Source organism: Vicugna pacos, chromosome 10 (genome assembly GCF_048564905.1).
Source record: "Vicugna pacos chromosome 10, VicPac4, whole genome shotgun sequence".
NCBI lineage: Eukaryota > Metazoa > Chordata > Mammalia > Artiodactyla > Camelidae > Vicugna > Vicugna pacos.
The window spans coordinates 34,701,222-34,726,471 of NC_132996.1; the positions used below are offsets into that span (position 1 = coordinate 34,701,222).

The window sequence follows — 25,250 nt, forward strand, 5'->3', positions numbered from 1 at the left end:
CAAACAGTTGATAATAACTCGGGTAGGATTCAAATTCAGGTAACCAATTATTTCAGTCATTCAGCTGTATAGTCCCCTATACTCCAGCTAAAGTATAAAATTCAGATTTCGTCTTTAGCTCAATTATAGAATGCTACATATCATAAAACTTTCTGGTCAAAGCTGCAAATGTTAAATTGGTAAATGCCAAAGTCATACTTTATTACTCCCATCTTCTAGTTGAGAAAGAAGAGGTTCAGAGAGGTCTCATGTGGAGAAAGTGGCAGAGCTTGGATCTCAGAACAGGTCAGTCTGGCTCCAAAGCCACATCACTAAAGATCTTCTTTTAACCTCATTAAAACATAGTCATGGTGAAAACCTCTACTCAACATTTACAAAATGCATTTAACATTATTACTAATAGTTCCAATTATAGTGATAAACATTATTACTAACTCATGTTTTTTTCGTTTTTAAATTTTATTTTTTATTGACGTGTAGTTGATTTACATATCACTAGCTCTTAAATTGTATCATATGACTTTGACTATATGGCTGTTTAAAAGTCATTTAAAACATAGAAATGTTTCACAAAAGGTCTTGAAATATAAAAGAGGAAAGAAATACCTTAGGTATTACCATGAACATTTTAAATACACTTTTCATTTTAGAATAATTTTAGATTTGCAGAAAAGTTGCTAAGACAGACAGAGAGTACACATGTACCCTTCCCAGCTTCCCCCATGGTTAACATCTAATGTTACCGTTGTACATTTATCAAAACTAAGAAATTGACTTTGGAACATAAGTAACCAAACTACAGGTTTTATTTGAATTTCACCAGTTCTTGCGTTAATGTTCTCTCTCTGTTCCAGGATCCCATCCAGGGTACCACAATGCATTTAGTTGTCATATTTCCACGGTCTCCTCTGGTCTGTGACAGTTTCTCAGTGTTTCATTGTTTATCTCAAGCTTAACTAAAGAATAGTGGCCAGATATTCTGTAGAGTGTCCCCCAATCTGGGTTTTTCTCATATTTTTGTCATGTTTTGACTGGGACTCTATTATGAACATTTTAAAGTGAAAGGAAAAAGAAAAATAATCCAAAAAAGTTATAAGGAAAACAAACAATCCTGGGACTTCTTTTTTTAACATGAATCACACATGGAAAATGTCATTAATTCAACAAATATTTATGAAGCACCTACTATGTGGTTCCAGGCACAGAGGATGCATTAAGGAAACTAATTTAGATTGACAGGTTTTAACTAAGAGAAGAACATAATCTGATATATTTTTAAAAGATCACTCTGGATGCTCTGTGGAATATAAATTGCTGGGGAATAAGAGTAGAAACCAGGAACCAGGAGTTAGGAGACAACTGCAGTAATCCAGGCAAGAAAATATAGTGATTGGATTGAGATGAGCAGCAGTAGACATAAAGAGAAGTGGTTGGACTGGGATATATTTCGGAGGAGGAAGCAACAGCACTTAGTAATGAATTGAACATAAGATGAAGATTCTCAAGTTTTTGTCTTGATAAACTGAACTGATGGCAGTGTAATATACTCAGGTGGGGAGAACTGACAGAGTATATGTTGCAGGAGGTAGGTAGGGGACACTTGGAAAGCGAATATTCTGTATAGGTCAAATTAAATTTGGGAAGTTTTGAGTCATCAGAAAGGTAGATTGGATTTATGAGTTTGGAGCCCATGGGAAAAGTTAGGGCTGGAGACATAAAATTCGTATATAAAATAAATAAACACATGTATATGTAACATCTGTAACTTAATTTACTAGAAAGAGTAGCCATATATTTCTACTCATTCATTTATTTATTAATCAATTCATGCATTCATGTACTTATTCCACAAATATTTATTGTATACCTACCAACCTAATACAGTCTCTAGTACAGTCACACCAATGGCCTCTAAAAAGAAGAGTGTGCAACAAGAGAAGGGGGGTCATGGGAAGAAAATACTGAAACTTTAAAAAATACTTGTTTTTATCTAAAAACAGAAAAAAAATTAAGTCTTCCATATACTATATAGATCAACCCTGGTATCTCACTGTTAATGAGTGAATAGTGCAGTTTAGGCGATATGGAGAAATATTTGGAGGTTTCTTCATTTTCTTTTGTTTTAATATATTGCGATTTCTTTCAGCTTATGTGTGCTGGGTTAAGTAAATTTACCAATTGCATTATTATTTCATTAAATTAACCCCCACTAAAGTGGAAGTAGCTAAAAAAGATTTCTGGAAAGAAAACATGAGTTGGAGATAATAATGCAAGCATAAGTAAAAAAGATGATAGTGGAGATGACATGTCTGCTTCTAGCATGAGCTCTATGGAAGCCATCTTGTTAAGCAGTGGGCATGACATTTTGAAATCAGAGATTTGGAAATATTTCCATTATATGATTTTGTTGCAAGATGACATATGTGTGCTATCCAAGGCTGGGATTACAGTGAGGCAAGTGAGACATTCACCTCAGGCAAAAAATTTAAGGGGATGTCCCAGACTCAGTAGTCAAGATAAATAATATCTTAATGCAATATCTTAAAAAGTCAAAACCAATGCAAAAATCTATGATAAACAAAAATATCAACATTTTAAATAAAAGCAAAATCAGTACTCTAAAAAGAAATTATGCATGTATACTAAAACTTGAGGACAGAATTTTCCAACTCATTAAAAAAAGATCTTCCAAGAAACACATTTCAAAGAGTTTAGAAAAAATTTAAAAATGCAACATCTTCTGGATGACACCAGGGAAGATAGAAAGTTACTAGCTGAATTTCAACAAAAACTTTCCATGGTTGGGGGATGGAAGTGATAAAAACGGATTCTTGCATTTAGTAAGAGCAGCCAAAGATATACTTCTTCCATTAGGATCTACGTATCTTGGTGAGTTATCTTTTTAAACTTATGACAGCCGTTAAAACAAAGTACAGAAATAACCTGAACGTTGAATCACACATTTTAATAACTGTTTCGCAAAGTATTACAGATTTTTTTAAATCACTGAAACATAGTCAATCATATTGCTTTCACTAAATATTTTTAGTGAGGATAACAAGGATTTTTAAAAGATAATATAGAAAATAACTCTAACAGTTACTTTAAATGTTTATCTTATCTTTTTTATGTTTTAAAAATGTTTATGTCATACACAACAGAACATGTATATAACTTACATAAGTATATAGACTTTTTTTTTTTTTTTTGGTAAAAGGGCAGTGCAATCAAAAAACGTTGGGAGAGCACAGGTATAGGTAGTTAATGCTGTGGGTGTTAGGAACATGTCAGGATTATATTATCTCTGCATGCTCTAAAATCGCTGTACCACGGAAGTCTTCATGAAGGATATCCCACTGAGTTTTCGTAAAGGAAGGTTTGAAGGAGTAGGATTTGGAAAAATAACTATTGCAAAATTTGTTTCGTATAAGACAGAGAACAATGCTTATTGCCAGAGGAGATTAAAATAGTCTAAAAATATTTTAAAAACAGGATCCTAGGTTCAAGCTGCAGCCCTACTGTCTGAAGCTATCTCAGCCCCAGACTTAAACCTGTCGGAGAAGGAAGTTCCCCAAAGGAGCTCAGAAGAGTGCTGCTCTGATGGGGGGGAGGGGTGTGACACCACTTCCCTGAGCCCAGGGCTGTCGCCTCCCCTAGCAGGAGACGGGCCTTGAGGTCCCTCGAGCCGGGGCCGTCAGGAGGGTGGGAAGACCGGAAAACGCAGTCCTTTCTAGCCGGGACCGTGTCTGATGGCGGAGGCCGGGAAGGAGCCTGAGGTGCTTTCTCTTCCAGGCAGAGGCTGCGGCTCTGTGAAGAGGGGATGAGTGCAGGCGCTTTTCTAACGGGAAGGGAGAGCAGTGTTGGTGGTAGGGTCAGAGGGGCGGCCTTAGGCTCGCGTCTCTCCCCAGTGGGAAGAGCCCCGCAAGGCATGGAGCACCCTAAGGCCTGGTCCTTTCCCTGCCGGCGGAGGGAGACCCGAGATGGACGGTCCAGATCCCTTGACGATCAGCGTTTGCTTGGCCTCTCAACAAATCTTACACATCCAGAGGCTGAGTAAGAGCTGAGATAATTTGACGCGAGCGGCAGCTGTCTCGGCACCTTGGGCGCCAAGCGCCCGGCTCGGAGCCCGACGGCCCGAATTCTCGCGAGAGCGACCGCCGCCATTTTTCCATTGATTGCAGCGGGCTGGGGGGAGGGGCCGACGACGAAGGCGACGGCGGCGGCAGTAGCGGCGGCGGCGGAGCTTTGGGTCGGTGTCTGCGCGCTGGTGTCTGAGGCCCAGGCTGAGGCCTCCGTGGTAGCCCGAGCGCAAGCACGGGAGAGAATGACTGCCGCTGCCGTTCTCTCCTGAGCTAGAGAGCTGCCGCCACCCTCCCCCTCCCCCGCAGGGCGGAGAGGAGCGGCCGGAGTCTGAGCGATGGTGCCCGGCGAGGAGAACCAACTGGTCCCGAAGGAGGTGAGGGGCTGGCGGAGGAGGCTAGGCCCGAGGCCTGTGGCCGCTCCACGCAGCGCAGGCCGGGGCGAGGGGCAGGCTGCGGGCCCAGCTCGTGTGCCGGGCCGCCTGTGGGGGAAGCAGGAGGTGTGTGGTGGGGGGGTGCATGGTGGGTGCGGCGAGCAGTTGGGGAACTCGACTGGACCTGCGGGGGCCAGGGCAGCGGAGACCTCTCCCCTCGGGTTTGCGGGGCTGGAGAAATAAAGGCGCGGACTGGAAGGAATCAGGTCCTGCTTTCGGGGGAGAAAGTGGCCTTTTAAGTACTTATTTAACATGTCGGGCCAAGATAGACAATTTCAAAGAAAAAAATCTAAAACAGTTGCTGATGGGCACGACAGGGTGACGGTGCTGCTTCTGGTTTTGACAGTGGCAGTGTATAGCTTTCAGGGCTTGTGAAATCTACACCCAACTTGAGCTCTGTGAGAGGGCAGTTAACTGTTACGACTTTTTTGAACTGTTACTTACTTGGTAGTACTATGGGCCTTCCTCAGTGGGGCCTACCGAAGATCGCTGAAAAGTAGTGAATATGACTTTCACGTAAAGGTAAGAGATAGGGAAGCATTACCATATGGAGAGCTGAACTACTTTTTGTAGTTGGGTTGTGTATGCCAGTTTCAGTGACTCCTTAAATTCTTAAAAGCAAGTGATATGAGAAACCTTGACTTCTTGGCTTCTCTTGAATAGTAGTAGATTAATGGTAGAATCCAGCACTAGCCAGTGAATTTCAATATATTAATAGTATCTCTGTTAGCTTTATAAATATCTTCAGCGTATCCAAACGTGTATTTTTAACTGGTTGATCATCAGGCGAATGCTTTGGATTTTTATTTCTCATATACCTTAAATTATAGAGGCAGGTGTCGGTTGAAATTAGCTATGTTGGATCTTGATGTTTATGGGTGATGTTCATTAAAAACTCTTAATTTTTTTGTTGCTTTTTTTGGTTACTTTGTAGCAATTTGTTGTGGCTTGAGCAAACTCTGACACTGCAAAAGTGATACTGGAGTTGTATAACATGATAGGAATATTTTCCCAACTTTATCAGATGATTGTTTTGCAAGGACAGTTTTTTTTAAAGACTCAGTTATCATGGGTCTGTATTTATTCATCAAGCATCACCAGCTCTGCAAAGCGAATAAAATAAACAAATGAATTAATCAGAATTCTTGTGTTTGGAGCTTTCAGAGCTACTAGGAAAGATAACACTAGTATTCATCAAACTCCAATTAGAGGCTAAGTACTTTTTCTGCATAAGTAACTCTCACACAAGGGTGGAAGTGATAGGTGCTGTAAGAGACATGTAAACATACATTTTCTTTTAGAGCTACGTAGTGTTGATTTTCATTCCTATGGAAAACAAAGTCAGTCCTTTCTTAATTTTTTGACCTTTAGAAAATATAGGTGGAACTTTAAGAAAACCCAACATTAGATTTATTTCCTTAATAATGTGACTTATAGACTATAATATGAGTTTACGCCTTTACAAGAATATATTTATTGTGTAAAAACCAATACTGCAGTGTTGCTTTTACCTTTTGGATTTTAAAGGTTAAATGCCTCTCCTTTAAGACTAACTCCCTCACCTGAGGCTTAAGCTCATCTTTTTTTCTCCTTTTTCTGGACCATATTCCTTTATTTTCTATTCCCTAGACTCGTCTTCAGTCTTATTTTTTTTCCCTGGCTCCTTTCATGATACCTGGAAGCATGTATAGTACTCTAAAATCTCAAGTCAGTCACTTGAAATCCTTGCCTTTTTTAACTAGCTAACTAGCTCATTCTTTTTTGATGGCTATCCTCTTCTTGAATTCTTGCTTGCTTCTCTTCCTTGAATTTTCATTTGATACTTTAAAAAAAATCCTTGATTTTAATAATACTGTGTACTTTGAGGCCTTTTTCCCCACCTGTTTGTCCTTTCTGCCCCCTCATTTAGTCAATGTCTTTCTCATTTCTGTGTCCTTAATTATCACTTTTGCCTGTTCTTTGTCAACTCCTGGCCTTTTTAAGTAGGAGTAGAATCATATGGTACTAACACCAAGAGCTCATAGTGATCATCTAGTGATTTATACCCCTTCACTTTTACAGATGAGGAAATTAGGGCCAGAGGATTGAAAGTGACTTGTTCAGGGTCACATAATGAGTAAACGACAAAGTTAGGACTAGAACTCACATCATCTTAATTATACTCTATTTTCAGATCCCTCCATGTAACCTAGAGGCTCTGTAAGAATAGTTTGTAACTAAATACACGTACTATGTGAAAATAAATTTCGGAATTAAAAAATCTTGCTTCTGTTCTAATGGCTTATTATCAACAGTTTGGAGGTTTTTTTTTTTTTTTTTTTTTTTTTTTCCTTCAGGGAACATCTGACCCCTAGTAAATTTAGATCTTGGTTAAGTATGTGAAGTTGAATGAATAATATATTGTTCTTATTCCTGAAGTTCAAGGACAAATGTACCTTAGAAAATTGCTGAAGAAGACAGCTTAGTGTAATACAGGGCTTGGCAAACTACAGTCCCTGGGCCAAATTCAGCCCACAGCTTGTTTTGTATGGCCCATGAGTCAAGAATGAGTTTTATGTTTTCAAATTGTTGGAAAAAAATCAAAATAATAATTTGTGACACATGGAAATATGTGAAATGTAAATGTTGGTATTGATAAATAAAGTTTTATTGGAATGCAGCCATGCCCATTAATTTACTATTGTCTGTGGCTACAGCAGAGCTGAGTAGTTGATAAAGATGCTATATGCAGGATAAATTTGAAACTACTTAGCTTGGTGTTCAAGGCCTAGTATAGTTTGATTCTCACAGTCCACCCTTCCAGCTTCTCTCTTCTTCCTCAAAACAAGTTTTTAATGCAGCCAAACAGGTTTCTCTCTGACTTGCTTTTCACTTCTATTTGTGCTGTCTACTCTTTCCTCCTCTTGTTCATCAATTCAGAACCTTTATACACATTTTTCCATAAGTCCCTCATCATTTATTCTAAAAAGCCTTTTCTGACCATTTTAACCTTGAGGATTTCGCCTTCTTAAAAGACTTTTATATATGAATAGAATTCATTTGGCAATTAATAAATAGTGCTTTGTGATATCTATTATTGTCTCAAACTGTATTTTATTATTATTCATTATGGATTTCTTGACAGCAGAGATCTTTGTTTCTCTCTTTTTAGTATGTATTATAAGTCTAGGACAGTGTCCTTACTGAAGCAGATATTCAGTAATATTTGTTGGTGTGATTACAGGGTTTCAAGGAAACTTAGAATTCTAACCAATTATCCCTGCTTGAATATTTTTCACAGCATCCTTGGCAAGCTGTTTTCCAGCCTTTGCTTGAATACCTTCATGAGTAATCTCTGATAACATCTTTGTCTTAGAAGAGATCTGTTATTTTAAGTTTCTGAGTGGAAAGACGTTTAGATCTCTATAGCTGCCATCTTTTGATAGAAGCCTCTGGACAACAGAGAAATCTTGAATCATTTTCCACAGGATACCTTATTTTCATTGTTGAAGTTGAGGGGAGGGGAGCAGAAGGGCCAACCTTCTCTGTTGTACAGTGTAAGCATCCTTAGTTCTTTAACTGTTTCTCGGTTGCTCTTTTTTAAACATAATCCAGTGTTTTTAGTATTCCTTCTAAATTGTACCCAGAGAAGAGCAAAGAGAGTGTGATCTGTTCTTTGTGGTTAACAACAAAGCTTTTCACCTCACTTTTTCACTCTACATGTCTTTAAATTGTTGTATATTGATATTTGAGATCTCTTGCTTTTAATATTATCTCAATTTTATTTATTGCTTTGTTGTTTTTATTCTATTTCCTTTTAAGGATTTGTGACATTAATATTTGTTGAATACTGACTGTATTATTGTTCTCTGCCATATAAGGAATACTTAGAAGAAATAGAAAAATTCATTCTTCCCTTTAGTATCTTACTGTATAATTAAGGATAGTATACATATTACTAATGCTTTTAAGGTAATACTTTCACTACAGTACTCAAAGTGGCAGTCAAGGAATATATAAATGTAGAGAGGATGGAAAAATGAAAGAAAAAGAAAGAATATGTAGTTCCCTATCTCAGTGGATTTTTTTCTGCTTTTGTTTTCCATGTAATAAGCACTACTTTCGTCTGGAACTAATGATAGTACTAACCAAAATTTATTGAGCATTTATTATATGTCAGGTACTGTTGTATATGCTTTGTGTGATTAGCTCATTTGAACTTCACAATGACCTCATAACTATATAAGGGCCATTGATACTGAGAGCCCCCAAAACATAAAACATCTTGTTTTTCATCCTTCTTGTATTTTTTTTTGATAGTATTGTCAACTGAAATATTCTTTTAATTTGTATGGCTTTAACCTTTGATTGTAATTTACACATTTATATCTTCAGCTGTGACCTCTCTTCTAGTATCAAATTTCCACCTGCTTACTGGATATCTCTACTTCATTGTACTCTAGGACCCACAAATTAAATGTGTAATATCAACCTCATTTCTCTTCTTTCCCCTCTCAATTCTCATGTCCTCCTCCCAACATCTTTCTCTGTGTTCTCTTGTTCAGTTAGTGTCATCACCGGCTATTTATTTGCTTGACATGGAACTTTTTTCCCCCTTTTTCTTATGTATAGTTAGATCATCACTTGGAAAATATCTCTTGTACTCTTGCCTTTCTCTCTGTACCTCTATTGTCTCATTCAAATGTAGCCCTTCTAAATGGTCTCTGTGCATCTAGCTCTTTTTTTTTCCCTAGCTACCCTCCTCACAACTGCCATTGCTTTCTAAAACACCTGAGATTATGACTACCTGTGTTAAGTGTATAATTGATACACTCTGATGGCAAATTGAATGCTAGGAACTATTTATAAACACTGTGTGCCAGACACTGTGCTAAACAACTTATACACTTATCTCATTTAATGTCTGTAAGAGCCCTTTAAGGCAGTTATTATCTTTCATTATCTGTTTTGTGGGTGAAGAAAGTAAGGCTTAAAGAGTAAGTAACTGGCTCAAAGTTGTATAGCTTTTTGATTCTAAATGAGTGTGGCCTTAACCAGTAGGAAAGTCCTTCATAATATAGCCTCAATTGATCATTAAAAATTAACTTTTGTCAAAGTTATATATGCACATATTTAAGAGTTGAAGAGCTCTGCAGGACTATTTACAAAACAGGAGTCCTCTGCAGATTCTTCCTCCCCTTCATTTCTGGCTCTCCAGAGGCAACCTCTTTCAATTTATTCTTTTGATATTTATCTCTGCATCTCAAAATAGTATGCTTATGGTTTTCCTTCTTGCTCTTTCAGTTTAAGGGGTTCTCTACTGATTTCCTACAGTGAAAGATTCAATTTACCACTATTCTCAAGCACACAGACACACCTCTCAATTCTGCTCAGTTGTTCCAACAGTCACATTGCAAGTTGTTTGGATACATTGATTTTCAAAATTTGTATCAATGTGACTATAAACTCTTCATAGTTGAGCCATGTAGTTTGCTGTGATTGTTTTCCCTTCATGTATAGCGTTTTGATTTCCATTAGATAATATTTTCTAAAAATTTGCTTTTGCTTAGTTTTCTTTGTACTTAACCATTAATACAGCCCAAGTGGTTCTCAGCTCGGGGCAACCCAGAGGATATTGGTGATGATTGGTGGGTGAGGGAGGACAGGAGTGTGTTACTGATATCTAGTGAGCAGAAGCCAGCTGTGCTGCCACACATCATCCTACACTGCACAGGACAGCCTCCCACAACAAAGAATTGTGTGGCCCAGAATGTCAATAGTTCCATTGTTGAGAAACCCCGATTTAGTTCAGACTCTCAAGTGTATAAATCTCTTCCTTATTATGTTCAAACCTGCCAACTTTTTGATGAATTTCCTTGAATTGCAACTGTTGTCTTAAATTTGCCTTTACAATCATTTTAGTATTTCCCTCCGCTCTTTCTTGTATTAGAGCTCCTGGTTCTGTATCTGATCTGTCTTCATCTTTCTTTGCTTTCTCATTTTGGAGGACCACTTAAGTAGCTTTTATGGATGGGATATAATTTTTTCGAGACTTCACATGTCTGAAAATGTTTTTCCTACCCTCTTGCTTTATAAATTGGCAGGACAGAGACTTCTCGGTTAGAAATACTTTTCTCTCAGAATTTTGAAAACATTGCTCCATTGTCACCTTTTTTTTCAGTATTGCTGTTGAGACATCAGATACCTAGAAGGTTCTTTTCCACTATTTTTTATTTTGGTGGAGGGTAGGTAATTAGGTTTATTTTCATTTATTTATTTTTTATTATTATTTTTAATGGAGGTACTGGGGATTGAACCCAGGACCTCGTGCATGGTAAACACGCACTCTACCACTGAGCTATATACCCTCCCTCCACTATTTTGAATATTATTTTTCCTCTGTGGAAGCTTAGAGAATCTTTTTCCCTAGAGTTCTGAAATTCTTGTAATATGTGAGAAGAAGTTCTGTTTATATCCATTTCTGCTAGGTTCGGGGTAGTCTTATTCAATCTGGAATTTATTTAATCAGTCCTGGGAAATTTTCTTAAATAATTTCTTTGCTTTTTTCCCTTTCATTTTCTCTTTTCTCTCTTTTGAATTCCTATTGTTGAGGTATTAAGTATAAGGCCTAGTGACTGGTTTCTCTAACTTTCTTCTGTGTTTGTATCTATTTTCCATTTCTTTTTCTCCTGCTTTCTGGGAGAGTTTTCTCAACTTTATTTTCCAATTCTTCTAATGCATTATTTCTGCTGTCAGGTTTGTAATTTCCAAGTACTGTTTTTTTTTCCTGAAGTTTTATTAAATAATATCCTATTTTTGTTTTATGGATGCAGTGTCTTAACTGTCTTAGGAAATTATTGGTAGTTTTCATCTCTGCATATTCTCTCTTTCCTCCAAATTTCCTTTTTCTGTTTGTTTGCTTTGGACTTTGTCTTTCATATTAGATGCTTTCCTTATAAGTCTGGTGAGCCTTGAAAGTCAGCTTATTTAAAAGAGGGGCCTTAAAAAGCTGAGTGGAAGCTCTGCCAGTGGGTTATTATGGGCTCCCATGTATGTTGTTACGTCTGAATAATTTTCTTCTAGAATCTTTTGTGCTGGATTGATTTCCCAGAAAAGAGTTCCAGTCTTTTGCTTGGAGAGAACAAGCTTGGGAGCTGAGTAGGAAAAAGGAATATGGGTTTCATCATAAAGTACATGATATACTTTTATTTAATTCCCCAGTTTTCAGTATAGCAACCCTCAGATTCAGTTAAACCTGGTGTCCTCTAGTCCAGAAATACTCTGTTTTATGCTCTCCTTAGACTGTTTAATCTTTTGCCAGGAAGGATCAAAGAGTAGAAGAGAGAGGATCGGAGGATTCTAATTGCTTCTTAAGCAGACTTCAATCTCTTATTCTAGTTTGGATCCATCCCTGCTCCCAGAGTATCTGAAACTACTAGTTCCTGAGCCTTTTAGGTTTTTTATTTTCTTTTTACTTTAAATTTTTTTTATAGAAGACTTGCAAAAAGAATAGAGAGTTCCCATATACTCTTCACCAAGCTTCTTATATTAACGTCTTATTTAACCATGGAATGCCTATCAAAAGGAAGAAATTAACCTTGGTACAATACTATTAATTATAGTATAGAATTTATTCATATTTGACTAGTTTTTCCACTAATGTTCTTGTTCTTTTTTAACCCAGGGATTAATTCAGGATTCCACATTGTATTTTGTTGTCATGTTTTCTTAGTTTGCGTTTATCTGTGACAGTTTCTCAGACTTTTCTTTCATGACCGTGACACTTTTGAACAGTATTTGTTGGTTATTTTGTAGAATGTCCCTCAATTTGGGTTTGTCTGATATTTTCTCATGATTAACTGAAGTTATGAATTAAAGAGAAGGATATCACAGACGTGATTTGTCCTTCTCAGTGTATCCCTTGGAGGGGGTGGGAGGACATGATGCTGGTGTGTACTGCTGGTGCTGCTAGCCTTTGATCACTTAGTTCAGGGAGTTCTGCTAGGTTTCTCCACTGTAAAGTTACCATATTCCTCTTTAATAAATACTAATTTTTGTACTTTGATACTATGCGGATATCCTATTTCTGCTTGAACTTCTGCCGACTAATTTTAGAATCCATCTATAGTTCTTGTTACTGTTGCATTTGAAGAGTGATTTTCTATTTCCCTCATTATTTCTACATTTATTAATTGAAATTCTTTTGTGAGGAAGAATTTTCCCTTCTCCCTCATTTATTTTCTGATTTATTTATGTCATTATAGACTTATGGTTATTTATTTTATTCTTTGGATTATAACCCAATACTCTTGTTATTTATTTTGTTGCTCAAACTGTTCCTATTTTGGCCAGGGGGAGCTCTTTCTGGTTAGTGTCTGGGCTCACTCTTGCTTTTTGAGCACTTCCTTGCTTTGTGGCACCACATAATGCTTCAACACATTTTGTATTTGCCTTGCCCCCAACCTTGCAATCATCCACTTCTCCAAAAAGTTTAGGGGTCTTTTGGTGTAAATGTAAATGATATAAACCAGGTGTCTTGTTTTTTTTAATCTAGGCTAATGTAGGTTTCAACCTTCTCAGGTGTAATTGTTATTACCTCTTGTTCTGTTTCCAGATTCTAAAATTGTTTCTGGTTTCCTATAGATTTATGCTCTTTAAAAAATTTCTTTCCTCCTGTTTCAGAGGTATTTGGGGAAGCTTTAGAGCTAAATGCTTGTATTCAGTCTGTCTTCTTTAACCAGAAATTCTTAATGTTTCTGTTGTCTTCTGCTCCAAGCCAATTTTGTTTTAGCCACATTCGACTACATTATTTGCTGTTCCCTGACGTGCTATATGCTTTCACATGTTACTTCTGTGCCCTTGCCCTGAGTCAGTGATATGAAATCTTTTTTTAACATCTGGTTTCTAGGAAGTTTTAAGTGGGCGAACTTTGATTTTACCTGAAAACTAATATTTAAGTACCTTCTTAAGTACTTTTTTAGGATTCTTGCCTCTTTTTTATTTTCCAGTTTTTTGGATTAGTTGCATAAATGTTTTGCGGCTTACAGCCAGATATTGTAATTTTTTTGCCGAAATAGAAGAGGCTTAGTACATTTACAGAGTATTAGCGTACCATCACCATCATAGCCCAAGTTGAAAGAAAAGATTGTATTAAAAATAGGGGGTTGTGAAAAGCATAGAGTTAAATAATGTATTTAAATACCTATTGTAAATTAGGGTTCCAGAAGACATCTGCTTTAAAAACTTATTCATTAGTATTAAGGACCTTCTTCAGTTCAGGCAACATGGTAAATGTCATGATATGCAGAGGCATATTCTTTTATGAGTTTTATTACTGTGATTTTTAAGTGTTCTGTCTAGATATTGCTGCTTAAAGTCTAATTTTTGTACTGACATTCTCCATTTTAAAAAGTCTTTGGGAAAATGATTGTGATTGGCAGTGATGACAGATGATGGGCAAAAACAATGTAATTTTTCTCATACCAGTATTGTTAAAGAATGTGTATTTCTTCTGAGCCTGGTTTTCTATTGGTGTAATGAAAGAAGGAATGGATATAGGTGTAGTGTAAGTAAACAGATATCTCCTCTCTTCCCTACAGCATACTTCTGTTTACTTTGTCTCTAGGTCTGGGAGCAATAATAATTGCCCTATCCTTTTGTTTAGTGGAACTAAACTGAACCAAGCATACCTAAAGTAGCCATGGATATGAACACTGTCATTGACATAAAACTGATGCTGCAACCCACGGCTGAGACATTGCTGTTTTTCTAAATATTAGTGATATGTACGTCTTGAATTTTGAGTTTTATTTTAAAAACAAGTTCTTAAAATCCTATCTAGTCAGCAAAATCTAGCCCTTCTTACTAAGTGCAGCATTTTAACCTTGAAATCCCATAACACTGTACCTTTTGGCATTTGAAAAAGTATATTCCTTTATTGTAAGTTAATACCTTTATTAGATTAGGAGCTCTTCAAAGTCGGGACACAACAGTCAGAGTGCCTATTACCAGCTTTGTGACCTTGGGCAAGTTACTTAACCTCTCAGTACCTAAGTTAAATGAGGATACTAGTAACTACTTCCTAGAGTTATTGAGAACATTAAATGACTTAATACACATAATAAACTTTGTAAATGTTGCCTATCATAATAAATGTTACTACCTTCATTACTGTTATCACCTTCATCCTGTATTTTCCCTAGGGGCCAGCACAATGTGCTGCAAATTGTTGTTGTCCAATAAACATTTATTAATTAAATAAAAAATGAAGTCATATTTTAGTCATTAAATATGTTTAGTTGAAGTTACAGATCTGCTTATGTCCTGTCAGCATAAATCCTAAATGATTGTTAGATTTGACAGTTTCTTTTATATCATCAAGTAAGACCTGTTCTTACTGCTTTTTGAGAATTGAAACATGTAACAAAATACAATCATTAAAAATAAATTTTTGAGTCTAATGAGATCCTGAGAAAAATTGGCTTAGTCTATTTGTCAAAAAAACTTACTAGATCAACAAGTTACTTGTTTATAAGATTGTGTGAAATGTTATTTTAAAGCAGGATCCATATTAAGAATAGTTTCTGAGAGAACTTTATATATTTGATAATTCTGATTTTCTAAAACTTTGGAATATAACCAGAGTTATGGATATGGATGTGATATGGATAGAAAAACCAATTAAAATGTCTGTTTTTGTCAGTTATTGATTGTGCTTTAGGTTTGATGCTGTGTAATTGACTGCTATGATACTTAGAGTCTTTCAAATATTGGCATAAATATAGTGGCTTTCCAGTAGAGAAAAGTTAAAGGCTGTAAGTGACATAATTTAGAAAAAAGGTTTGGAATTTAAATCTTTCTGTATACACTGAGTCCAATACCTCTTGGTTTAGCTTTAAGAAAGCCATGAACCTTGTTTATCACTTAAGTGAGGTTTTCTAGTATAACCAAAGCATTGAAGTTTGACTGAACATTTTTTCTTGTTTCAAAAGATATTACCTATTCTTATTTCATCATAAATATACTTTAATTTTTCTTAATGTAGATTTCCACAGCTCCTGGTAGTGTAGAAGTTAAGCATTGAGTTAGTAGCTGCCAAGAACCAGAGAATCAAAGATGAATAAGGAATCTGACCTAGTTCTAGATGCTAGTGTAGTCTGGGACAGACAGACATGTAATGAGACAAGTATATATTGTGGAAGTAAAGTGAGACCATAGAGGAAGGAGCTGCCAGTTTTATCTAGGGGATTTTGTGAGATGTAGTACTTGAATTAGGTCACAGAAGATGACTCAATTGCCAGGTAAAGAAGGAGGTGAGAGCTTTTAGTTAGGAGAGATAGCATTTAAAACACAAAAGTCTGTAATGCATTTGAGAAAGTGGTGAAAAGTTTGGTGTGGGTGCATGGGGTGCCTGGGGTTGAGTGAGAGAAGATAGTTCTGGCAGCTTGTGTCTTAAACTTCTGAAGGCTTTGTATACCTAAAAGGAGTTTAGATTTATATTGTGTGGACATTAGGGGACAGGGAAGTATTTTTTTTTCCACAGAAGAACTCACAGATTAGCTTATAGTTGTTATAAAGTTTAATTGCCAAAACTTGTTCACTGAAGCATTGTTTACTTGCATGACTGTTTTATGTCACCACATTAGTATTTACACACAAGTGAAAATAGGGCGAGGGGGAATTTGCTATAATACCTTATTCTCTCACCTGCCTGGGGTTTTTTGTTTTTGTTGTTGTTGTTGTTTTAAATCAAATAATTAGGTACTTTTTTTGGTTGTTTTTTAAAGAATGAAATGTTTCCTATCATAGTGCATCTTAACTCCCTTTTCCACATATGAGTCGTGCTGGCAGGATGTCCTTTGGAATAATTGTTATGTGTTTGATGGATAACACACAAGTAGATGTCTTCAAGTAGGCTAACTAGATAGGCCTCACTTGCCTCCAGAAAATTGCCAGTAGCTACATGTTGGTAGTGTAGATCTGGTTTGAAGTCCTGGGCAGTTTCTCACACTTGACGCTAGAAGGGAAGTTTTCAAGTGAGAAGGAAGTTCAGTATACTTCTGATTTTCACAGACACACGATACAAGGCTTGTGATGATTTGGTTTCTTCACCTTTGCAGTGTAAGGCACATTTTTGAGAGTGACTTGTAGCTGGTTGCTTTACTGAGTGCTTTACCACTGACTGTTTACAGGCATTGGCTTGGTAGCAACTGTAGTGTAGAGAACTCCCTGTTTAACCTTCTTTTCAGCAACTTAGCAGGCTAGAAGAGGTAATGCTAAAGAGTGATGAGTCTGGTGACGGCTGCCGCAGTAGTGGCAGCAACTGAAAACACCGCAAGGAATGTTTTTAATTAGGGGATTAATGAAATCTTCCCAAGGATTTCCCCAGTGCTCCAAATAAAATTGACTTTAATATTTAACCAAGAGGAGCTCTTGATTACAACGCACAGTTCCAGGTTACATTGGAAAATAGAATTTTTTTTATGACTTATCTTGTAAAAGATATGTATTACTTTAGTAAGCATAAATAAATTATGAATTAATATACATTTCTTTCAGTTTATAGATATAAAATGTCTACCCTTTAATGTGTTTAGGTATTTTAATTTTATTGCCCTTAATTTTAAGTTTAAACCAAGTTGTATAGCTCATTACTTTATTTATAGTACTTTGTGGTAATGAAAGGAAATTGGTGAAAAATTAGATAGCTAACAATGAAGTTTCTTATTAAAAGACACCTAAGAAATATTATGGCTTTAATTTTGACATTTTATATTCATGTCTTGAAGTATTTATTTACTATTACATTATTTACCATTAACATAACACAAATATAATTTTAAAAAATTTAAGAAAAATAGACATGATGCAGAAAATATTCCTGCAATGCAGTAATATGATTTAACACTGGAAGGGGTGCAGTAGTTAGGTATTACAGCTCCTTCATTTATAGGGGAGGAAAACGAAGGCCATAAAATCTTCGTAACTTACTCAATGTCCCAGGGAGTAGAAGAGCTAGAATGAGACTTCTTTGAAAAAAGTCATTTACTGAAGTATTCTTACATACAGTAAAATTTGCCCCTTTAAGGCACACAGTTTTATGAATTTTGACAAACGTACACGTTTGTATAACCACCACCACAATCAAGATACAGAGTATCTCTATCACCTTAAATTTTTCTCATGTCCCTTGTAAGCAGCCTCCAGGCCCTGCAATCACTGGTCTGTTTTCTGCCCTCGTGTTTTTGTCTTTTCCTTGTATAACTGGAATTCATAAGTATGCAGCATTTTGAGTCTGACTTCTTTCACCCAGCATAAAGCCATGAGGTTTATCTATGTTATCGCATGTATCAGTAGGCTTCCTTTTTATTGCCAAATGCCACAGTTTGTTTATCCATTTACCAGGTGATGGACATTTGGGTTGTTTCGAGTTTTTGGTGGTTCTGAATAATCTCTCACAAATACTTTTGTACGACTTTTTTCCTCTTTTTTGGTACACTTATGTTTTCTTTTGGTAAGTGAATGTTTAACTTCATTAAAAAACTGCTCAACTCTATTCTGAAATGGCTGTACCGTTTTGCTTTCCATTCAGCAGTGTATAAGCATTCTAGGTGTTCTGCCTCCTTTTGGTACTTGGCAATGTCAGTATTTTTCAGTTTAGTGTTTTGACCATTATGGTAAGTGTGTATTGGTATCTCTTTGTGGTTTTAATTTGCATTTTTAATGACTGATTATATAGAGCATCTTTTCATGTGCTTGCGGTTTTTTTATTGAGCCTGATTTTAAAAATCATATTTGATTTTAGTATTATATGTTTCAAGTTTTGCTTGTACTGATAGAGAAGTAAAAAGAGTACCTATTTTCTTATTATTTACATAGAGAAAACTGATAATTGTGTTAAAGGGTAGTGGGTATAATTTTGATGAGCTCCTTGAGAAAGGGGTTCGTATTAATAGCTGTCTTGTGAAAAGGATAATGGCTTGGGAATCAGAACACTCATTGGTTTGCTTTTGCCTTATTAGTTGCTTAACCTGTCTTGGCTTTTCTTTTGTTAACTTCTCTCACCTGTGAAATAAGGGTGTTGGACCAGACAAGGTACAAGATTTGTCTGTGAATTATAAATCTACATAAATTTCTTAGTAGTAGGTCTTTTTTCCCCCAGTATTTAGTAGGTACTTTTTTAGTATTAGGTTTTTAAACTTTATAATAAGCCATACAATCAAAAAACAAAAGACCTTTGCAGATTTTTTCTGTTTGATGAACTTTCTATTACCCAAAAAAGATCATCTTTTGAAATCTTAAGTAATATAAATTATATTTTAAACTTAATTATGGTTGAGAATTACGTATTTCTTAAGTCTATTATAAGGAGAGTAACTGATAGTTCTATGATAATACTCCTTGTATGTTATTGTTATTATTATAATTCATAGAGCATTTTTAAGTTATCCTCTCTTTTGATCTTCAGAAAAACTCTGTGGACCCTGGGAGTTAAAGATTAGTGACTTGCATAGGATTACACAGCTGAAAGAAAAGTAGCCACTTTGACCTGAGGTTCTGGCCTACATCTTTTGCCTCTGCAGTGCATTGCTCTTTGCACTGTAGACAATCCAATAGGAAATAAATAGCCTTTTTTTTTTTTTAAATTGAAATACAGTCAGCTACAATGTGTCGATTTCTGGCATATAGCACAATGTCCCAGTCATGCATATACATACATATATTTGTTTTTATATTCTTTTTCATTAAAGGTAGTTACAAGATACTGAATATAATTCCCTGTGCTATACAGAAAAAACTTATCTTTAGTCTTAAATAACTTTAACATTTTTTTGTAGTTGTATAATTTCATATTCAGAATACTATAAAATATAACATTCTTACATTAAAATTATTATCCATGCTTCTAAATAAAAAGCATAGTAACAGATCGTATAAACAAGCTTCTTTGATTTAGTAATAATGCAGTAGAACATTCAAGACTTGTAAACAAGTCAGTTGTATCACAAGCTGAGTCACTGCTTGTGAACAACAGCCTACTCACAGAAGAAAGCTTAGCTGCAATCAAAAATAAAGATAACAGGAATAGAAAAGGGCATATTGTATCTCCTGAGAGTAGTTTTAGTTTCTAAGTTTAGATACCTAAACATTAGTGGGTTACTTATTACCAGGAGTAGAACAACTATTAAAAGTAGTATAGCAAAAGTGGGAGTAGGGTTAGGATAGAAGTGAGAGGAAAAATATCATTATAATTTTAATGATACAAGTATGTCGGTCAACATTATTAAGTCATCAGAAAGTCTATATTTCTTAGGAGATCTGTGCTCATATGAGACCTTGGCAAGTCACTTCAGGTTTCTGAATGTCTTCTTATTCATCTGTAACATAAGGAGCTTGATCTGATGTCCAAAGGTCCATCCATCTTTAAATATGTATTATAATTCTGTGTCATGTGGGATGAGATTTGATTGGTTCTTAACTGTCAAATATGTTGATCATAGTTGAATAGATCATAAACTACTCACTTAAAGCGATGAAACTTTACATTGTTACTTTTCTGCTAATCGAATTAGTACTTGATGTAATTTGTTATAAGAAAAAATGTTACATAGTTTCCAAGAGTTTTATATATTTAGTTTTCTAATTATAATATTATGGGGGTTCTGGGAGCTTGTTTTATGGGTATTTTAGAAGAAAATGGAACGCAGGAATCTGAGGGGCATCCTAATACTAGAGCACAAAGGCAGGTATGAAAATTTTTTTTTCATTTTTCAGTTTTATTAGGTAGAATTGTTGCAATTTGACTGCACACATACAGTATATTGCATGTAAATACATATACACAATATACTGCACATATGTTTTAAAAATACACATATAGGTACTGTTCATTGTTTCTAAGAACATTTAGAGCTTTAGCTTTTTAAATTTACATAGTTATCAGAGGAATAAAGCCACTATAAAATATGAATTAATTCAAAAAGATACATACACCTCGCTATTAACAGCAACATTATTTATAATTGCCGAGATACGGAAGCATCTTAAGTGCACATCAATAGATAAATGGATAAAGAAGATGCAGCATATATATGTAATGGAATACAACTCACCCATAAGAAAGAAGGATATGAAAATATATATTTTTACAAAATTTTAAAAACAAATAAAAGTTATATATTGAAAGGCAGTTGATTTTATAACATATTCCATATTAGTTTACATTCAGAAAATCTGTAGCATAATATATTAAATAAGTACCTGTTAACATTGTAAATTAGTTTATCACATAATTTGTATTTAATTAAAATAGTGAAGTAGAATGTACTTACAATTTTTTATGCAGTGAGCTAAGCTTTTAGAACAGGTGCAATGTCATCTTATAGAAAATTTCTATGAGAAGATTTGAATTTGAAGAAATTCAATATATATGAAGAAAGCAGGTTAAAGTAGGGAGTGATTATTATCAAACTTCCTTTAAATAGTAAAAGTCCTTGCAGTAAAAAAAGATTTCAAAATTTAAAATCAGTTTGGAAACTTTTCAGAGTTTCAAAGTCAGTTTTTAAAAATTTCCTTAGAACTTTTAAAAGCACACTATGCTTCCAAAAGTATAATATATAATGAGATTATTTCCCTGAATGAATATATTTTGTTTACAGAATTCCTTAAAGGACTTAGACTTGCTACTTCTCTGGTTTGTTTTCAGTAGTAAAGATTGTAAAGTAGCCATTTTTATTTCTTAGCTAAGCAGAATCACATATACGAATCTGCTTATGTTTCTTCCTTTATAGTTGTTGTGGTCCTTATTCATGTTCGTATTATATCCTTATGCTTTCTCTGAAGTATTTATGTACTTCTGACTGATCTCTCAGTTCCTTGGGCATACTTGTTTTGAGTATATTAAGATGAGCTAAATTCTGTTTTTTAGAAAACTGATACAAATCCTAAATATGTGAAAGAATTTTTTTAGAGATTTGATCTTAAAACTAAATATTATGAAAAGCTGTGTTTAAGAAGACTGGGTCATTTGGGGGAAGTTATAGAGGATACTAGTGGGGATAGACTTAAAGTGGATACTTGTAAAGTCTTGAATTTTGTTAGTAAAATATAGTTTGTATCACTTTCTGATTGTAATGATTGGAGATGTTTTATTATAAAGGCTTGATTTTTTTAGGAGTGCTTAACAGAAATGGGAATGGGAAATATGATCTATTTAAGTGATATACTTTAACTTCAGTCTTCCTCTTCATTGAAATGGAAACATTTAAAACATGAAATCACAAATATGGAAAGAGTAAATGACTTAATTCTCAAAAATTTAAAAACCAAATAAGTGCTAAAAATTTTTTTAACTTGATTCATAAAATTTGATGATAATGCCTGTGCCCTTAATTCTCTTTTATTTACATACTCATCTGTTTCTAAATTGAATAATTAAAATATGCTGAATAGAAAGTTCACAATCAGATTTTTTAAAAATATGATCAAAGTTTTGATATTTGATTTAGGAACACGGCTTCCTGGCAGTTAACTTCCGTAGCTAACACTTCAGCTTTTAAGTGAACAAAGTGATTTTTAAATACTGAAAACAAATTTTTCTGGTTTCCCTAAGATGTATTAGGCCAGTTATAGCCATTCTCTAAATCCTTACTGCCTGTCATCAGTATTTTAACAATATTCAGGAAATAGGACATGTTTGCTATTAAAATTTCCAGACTACCTGTATATACATTCTTAATCATATGATTACTTTCCATTCTATGTAGTAATCTTTTTAATATTAATTTTTAAATTAAATTATTTCGATATTTTAGTTTTTCCATATATGGCCAGTGAGAGCCTATTCAGCTATTCCTGTGTCCTCTTAATATATCGCATCATTGTTGGAACATGTCCTTACTTTCTGGCGGTGCAGAACATTCCAAACTCTTCTGTACTTTCCCAGCCTTAACCCTATGGTCGGTCATTTCTACAAAGACCTATGGATCCTTTTTGTGTAGAATGGTATTCAGAAACCAAGATCTGGGCACTAGATGTGTTTATTGCTACGGGATATTATTACTTCTAGTTCCTCTCAGTGGAAGAAGGTAGAAAACATATGCACACATATATAAATGTGAAATCTGTTTTTATTTCTATGTCTTATCTCTCTCTACACACATGCATTTATATACTCAAATCATTTGAAAGCCCTTAATAAATAAGTAGATTTAAAATTTTTTGTTTTACAAGAAAAAATAGAAATTTGTTTCATGCATTTATACATATATTTACATATACCCATAATATATTTTTATGCATATTGTGTATTTGTAATGCAGAACAGTTGGAGACCCAATTTGCAGACAATTTTGCTGCTTCCATAAAATTTGATCATAAATTCTCTCTAAAAACAATATTTTTAAAAATTATAGTAAAATACATATAACATAAATTTTATCATCAACTATTTTTCATCACACAGTTCAAGGGTAGTAAGTATGTTTACATTGAGTTTACTCATCATCATCCATCCACAGAAATCTTTTCATCTTGCAAAACTGTATGCATTAACAATAACTCTCCATCCTCCTACCCACTCCCCCTTCCCAGTCTGATAACTACCATTCTACTTTCTGTGTCTATGAATTTGACTACTCTAGGTAAGTGGAAACATATAGTATTTGTCCTGTTATGACAGGGTTATTTTACTTAGCATAATTTCCTCAAGATTTATCCGTTTTGTAGTATGTGTCAGAATTACCTTTTTAAAAGGCTTAGTATTATTCCTGTGTGTGTGCACATGTGCATGTGTGCGTGTGTTACGTTTGTTTCCATTCATCCATCAATGGACACTTGGATTGTTTCCACTTTTTAGCTATAGTTAATAATGCTGCTATGAACATAGGTGTGCAAGAATCTATTTGAGTCCCTGCTTTCAGTTCTTTTTGTTAGGTAGGCAGAAGTGAAATTCCCGAATCAGTAGGCAGTTTTAACACTCATAGAGGGTCACATTTTTGGAAAACTTGTGAACTGAAATGATGAAAGTTGAACTTGATTTTGCAGCATAGAGAGTGCTATAACAAGAGGTTGTAGACTTGACTGAGATTTCATGATTTCTAGCTTTTATGGAAACAATCCAAAAACTACATTGAGTCAACTCTAAATTATTTTGTAGTGCAGAGTTTTACATGTGTGTAATCATGTAATAGTCTAATTACTTACATCAAATAGTATTTATGCATTATCATACAATATAAAATTCATATTTCATTTTTAATACAAAGTAGTTTCTTAGTGTTCTAATAAGCACTATAATTTTTAAATAGTTTTCTAATAAGAAAAACTACCAAGTTTCTGTTTAGAGAACTTCCTTTAGCCATTCTTTTAGGGTAGATCTGTTAGGGACAGATATCTTAGTTTTCCTTCATCTGAAAATATCTTGATTTCCCTTTCATTCCTGAAGGATATTTTTGCTGAATGTAGAATTCTGAGTGGACAGTTCTTCTTCAATGCTTGGGAAATATTGTGCCACTTACTTCTGCCTCTGTAATTTCTGATGAGAAATATGCTACATTTGAATTGTTTTGCCCTTATAGATGTTGTTTCTTTATCACTACTTTCAAAATCGTCTTCTTTTAGTGTTCACGGAGTTTGATAATGATGCGTGGATTTCTTTGGGTCTGTCCTATTTGGTATTCACTCGGCTTCTTGAAAACATAAACTACAGTTTTATGTCTTCTGCAAATTTGGGATATTTTCAGCCATCATTTATTTGAGTACTTTTTCAGGCCCACTTTCTTTCTTCTTTCCTTTTACGTCTTGTGTGATACAAACTTTAGATCTTTTGTTATAGTCCTACAGATGCTTGAGACTAATCTTTTTTTCTCAAGTCTGTTTTTTTTTCCTTTATTGGTCAGGTAAAGATTTCTATTATTCTTATCTTCAGGTTCACTGATTCTTTGCCCTGTCGTCGTCTTTCTGCTATTAAGGCCACCTGGCGAGTATTCATTTTGGTTATTGTGTTTTAATCTACTGTTTCTTTGCTGATGCTTTCTGTTTTTTCATTTGTTTCATGTGTGTTCATAATTGCTTGCTGAACATTTTTATAATGGCTACTTTAAAATAATTCCAGTATTTATGTCATCTTGGTGTTGGCATTTGTTGATTGTCTTTTCTCATTCAAGTTGAGATTTTCCTGGTTCTTAGTTATTGACAAGTGGTTTTTCATTATATTCTAGACATTTTGGGTATTATGTTTTGAGACTCTGGGTCTTATTTAAATCTTCTGTTTTAACAGAATTCCTCTCATACCACACCAGTAGGGAAAAGGGGGCACTCTCATTACTTTAAGGTGGGGATGGGAATCCAGGTTCCTCAACCCACCTTTATTTACAGTCTAGGATAGGAAGGATACTTTGTTATTGCCTAGTTGGGGTGAAGTTGAGGCTCCTTTTAAGCTTCTATGGACACTACCTGGCTGGGAGTGGGAGGAGCACTTTGTTATTCCTCCCCATGTGGCCTCCACTGAAACAGAAGTGAGGAAAAGCTCCTTACCACTGGGCTGTGATCAAAGTCCCCTTCTTTGACACCATCCTGGGGGTGGTGAGGAGGGGGAGTGTGCCTTGTTACAGCCAGGCAAGGGTGGAAATCTAGGCTTCTGTCTTGGAGTTCAATGATGGGAGTAGAGGTAGGGCAACAGTTTTTTTCTGTGATGTTTGGCTGGAGAGGTGTGGTTACTGTCTAAAAATTTCCTGTTTTGTCAAGTTGCTCCTTTCCT

General features: G+C 35.1%; 1 protein-coding gene and 1 non-coding gene across 3 annotated transcripts in view; one reads left to right on the plus strand and one right to left on the minus strand.

Annotated features, from left to right (window-relative positions):
* The first annotated feature begins 4,171 nt into the window (after nucleotides 1–4,171).
* The window catches only part of USP47 (ubiquitin specific peptidase 47), a 112,406-nt gene continuing 91,327 nt past the window's right edge, over nucleotides 4,172–25,250 (plus strand). Inside the window, exon 1 of one of the 2 annotated variants that reach the window (XM_072969509.1) lies at nucleotides 4,172–4,456. In XM_072969509.1, coding sequence (XP_072825610.1) covers nucleotides 4,418–4,456 — 39 coding nt within the window. In that variant the 5' untranslated portion in view covers nucleotides 4,172–4,417. The remainder of the gene's footprint in view (nucleotides 4,457–25,250) is intronic. The other variant, XM_006203535.4, reaches the window with a different exon arrangement.
* On the minus strand, nucleotides 10,789–10,863 carry TRNAG-ACC (transfer RNA glycine (anticodon ACC)). The gene has a single exon. It is a non-coding gene; the product is annotated as a tRNA-Gly (tRNA).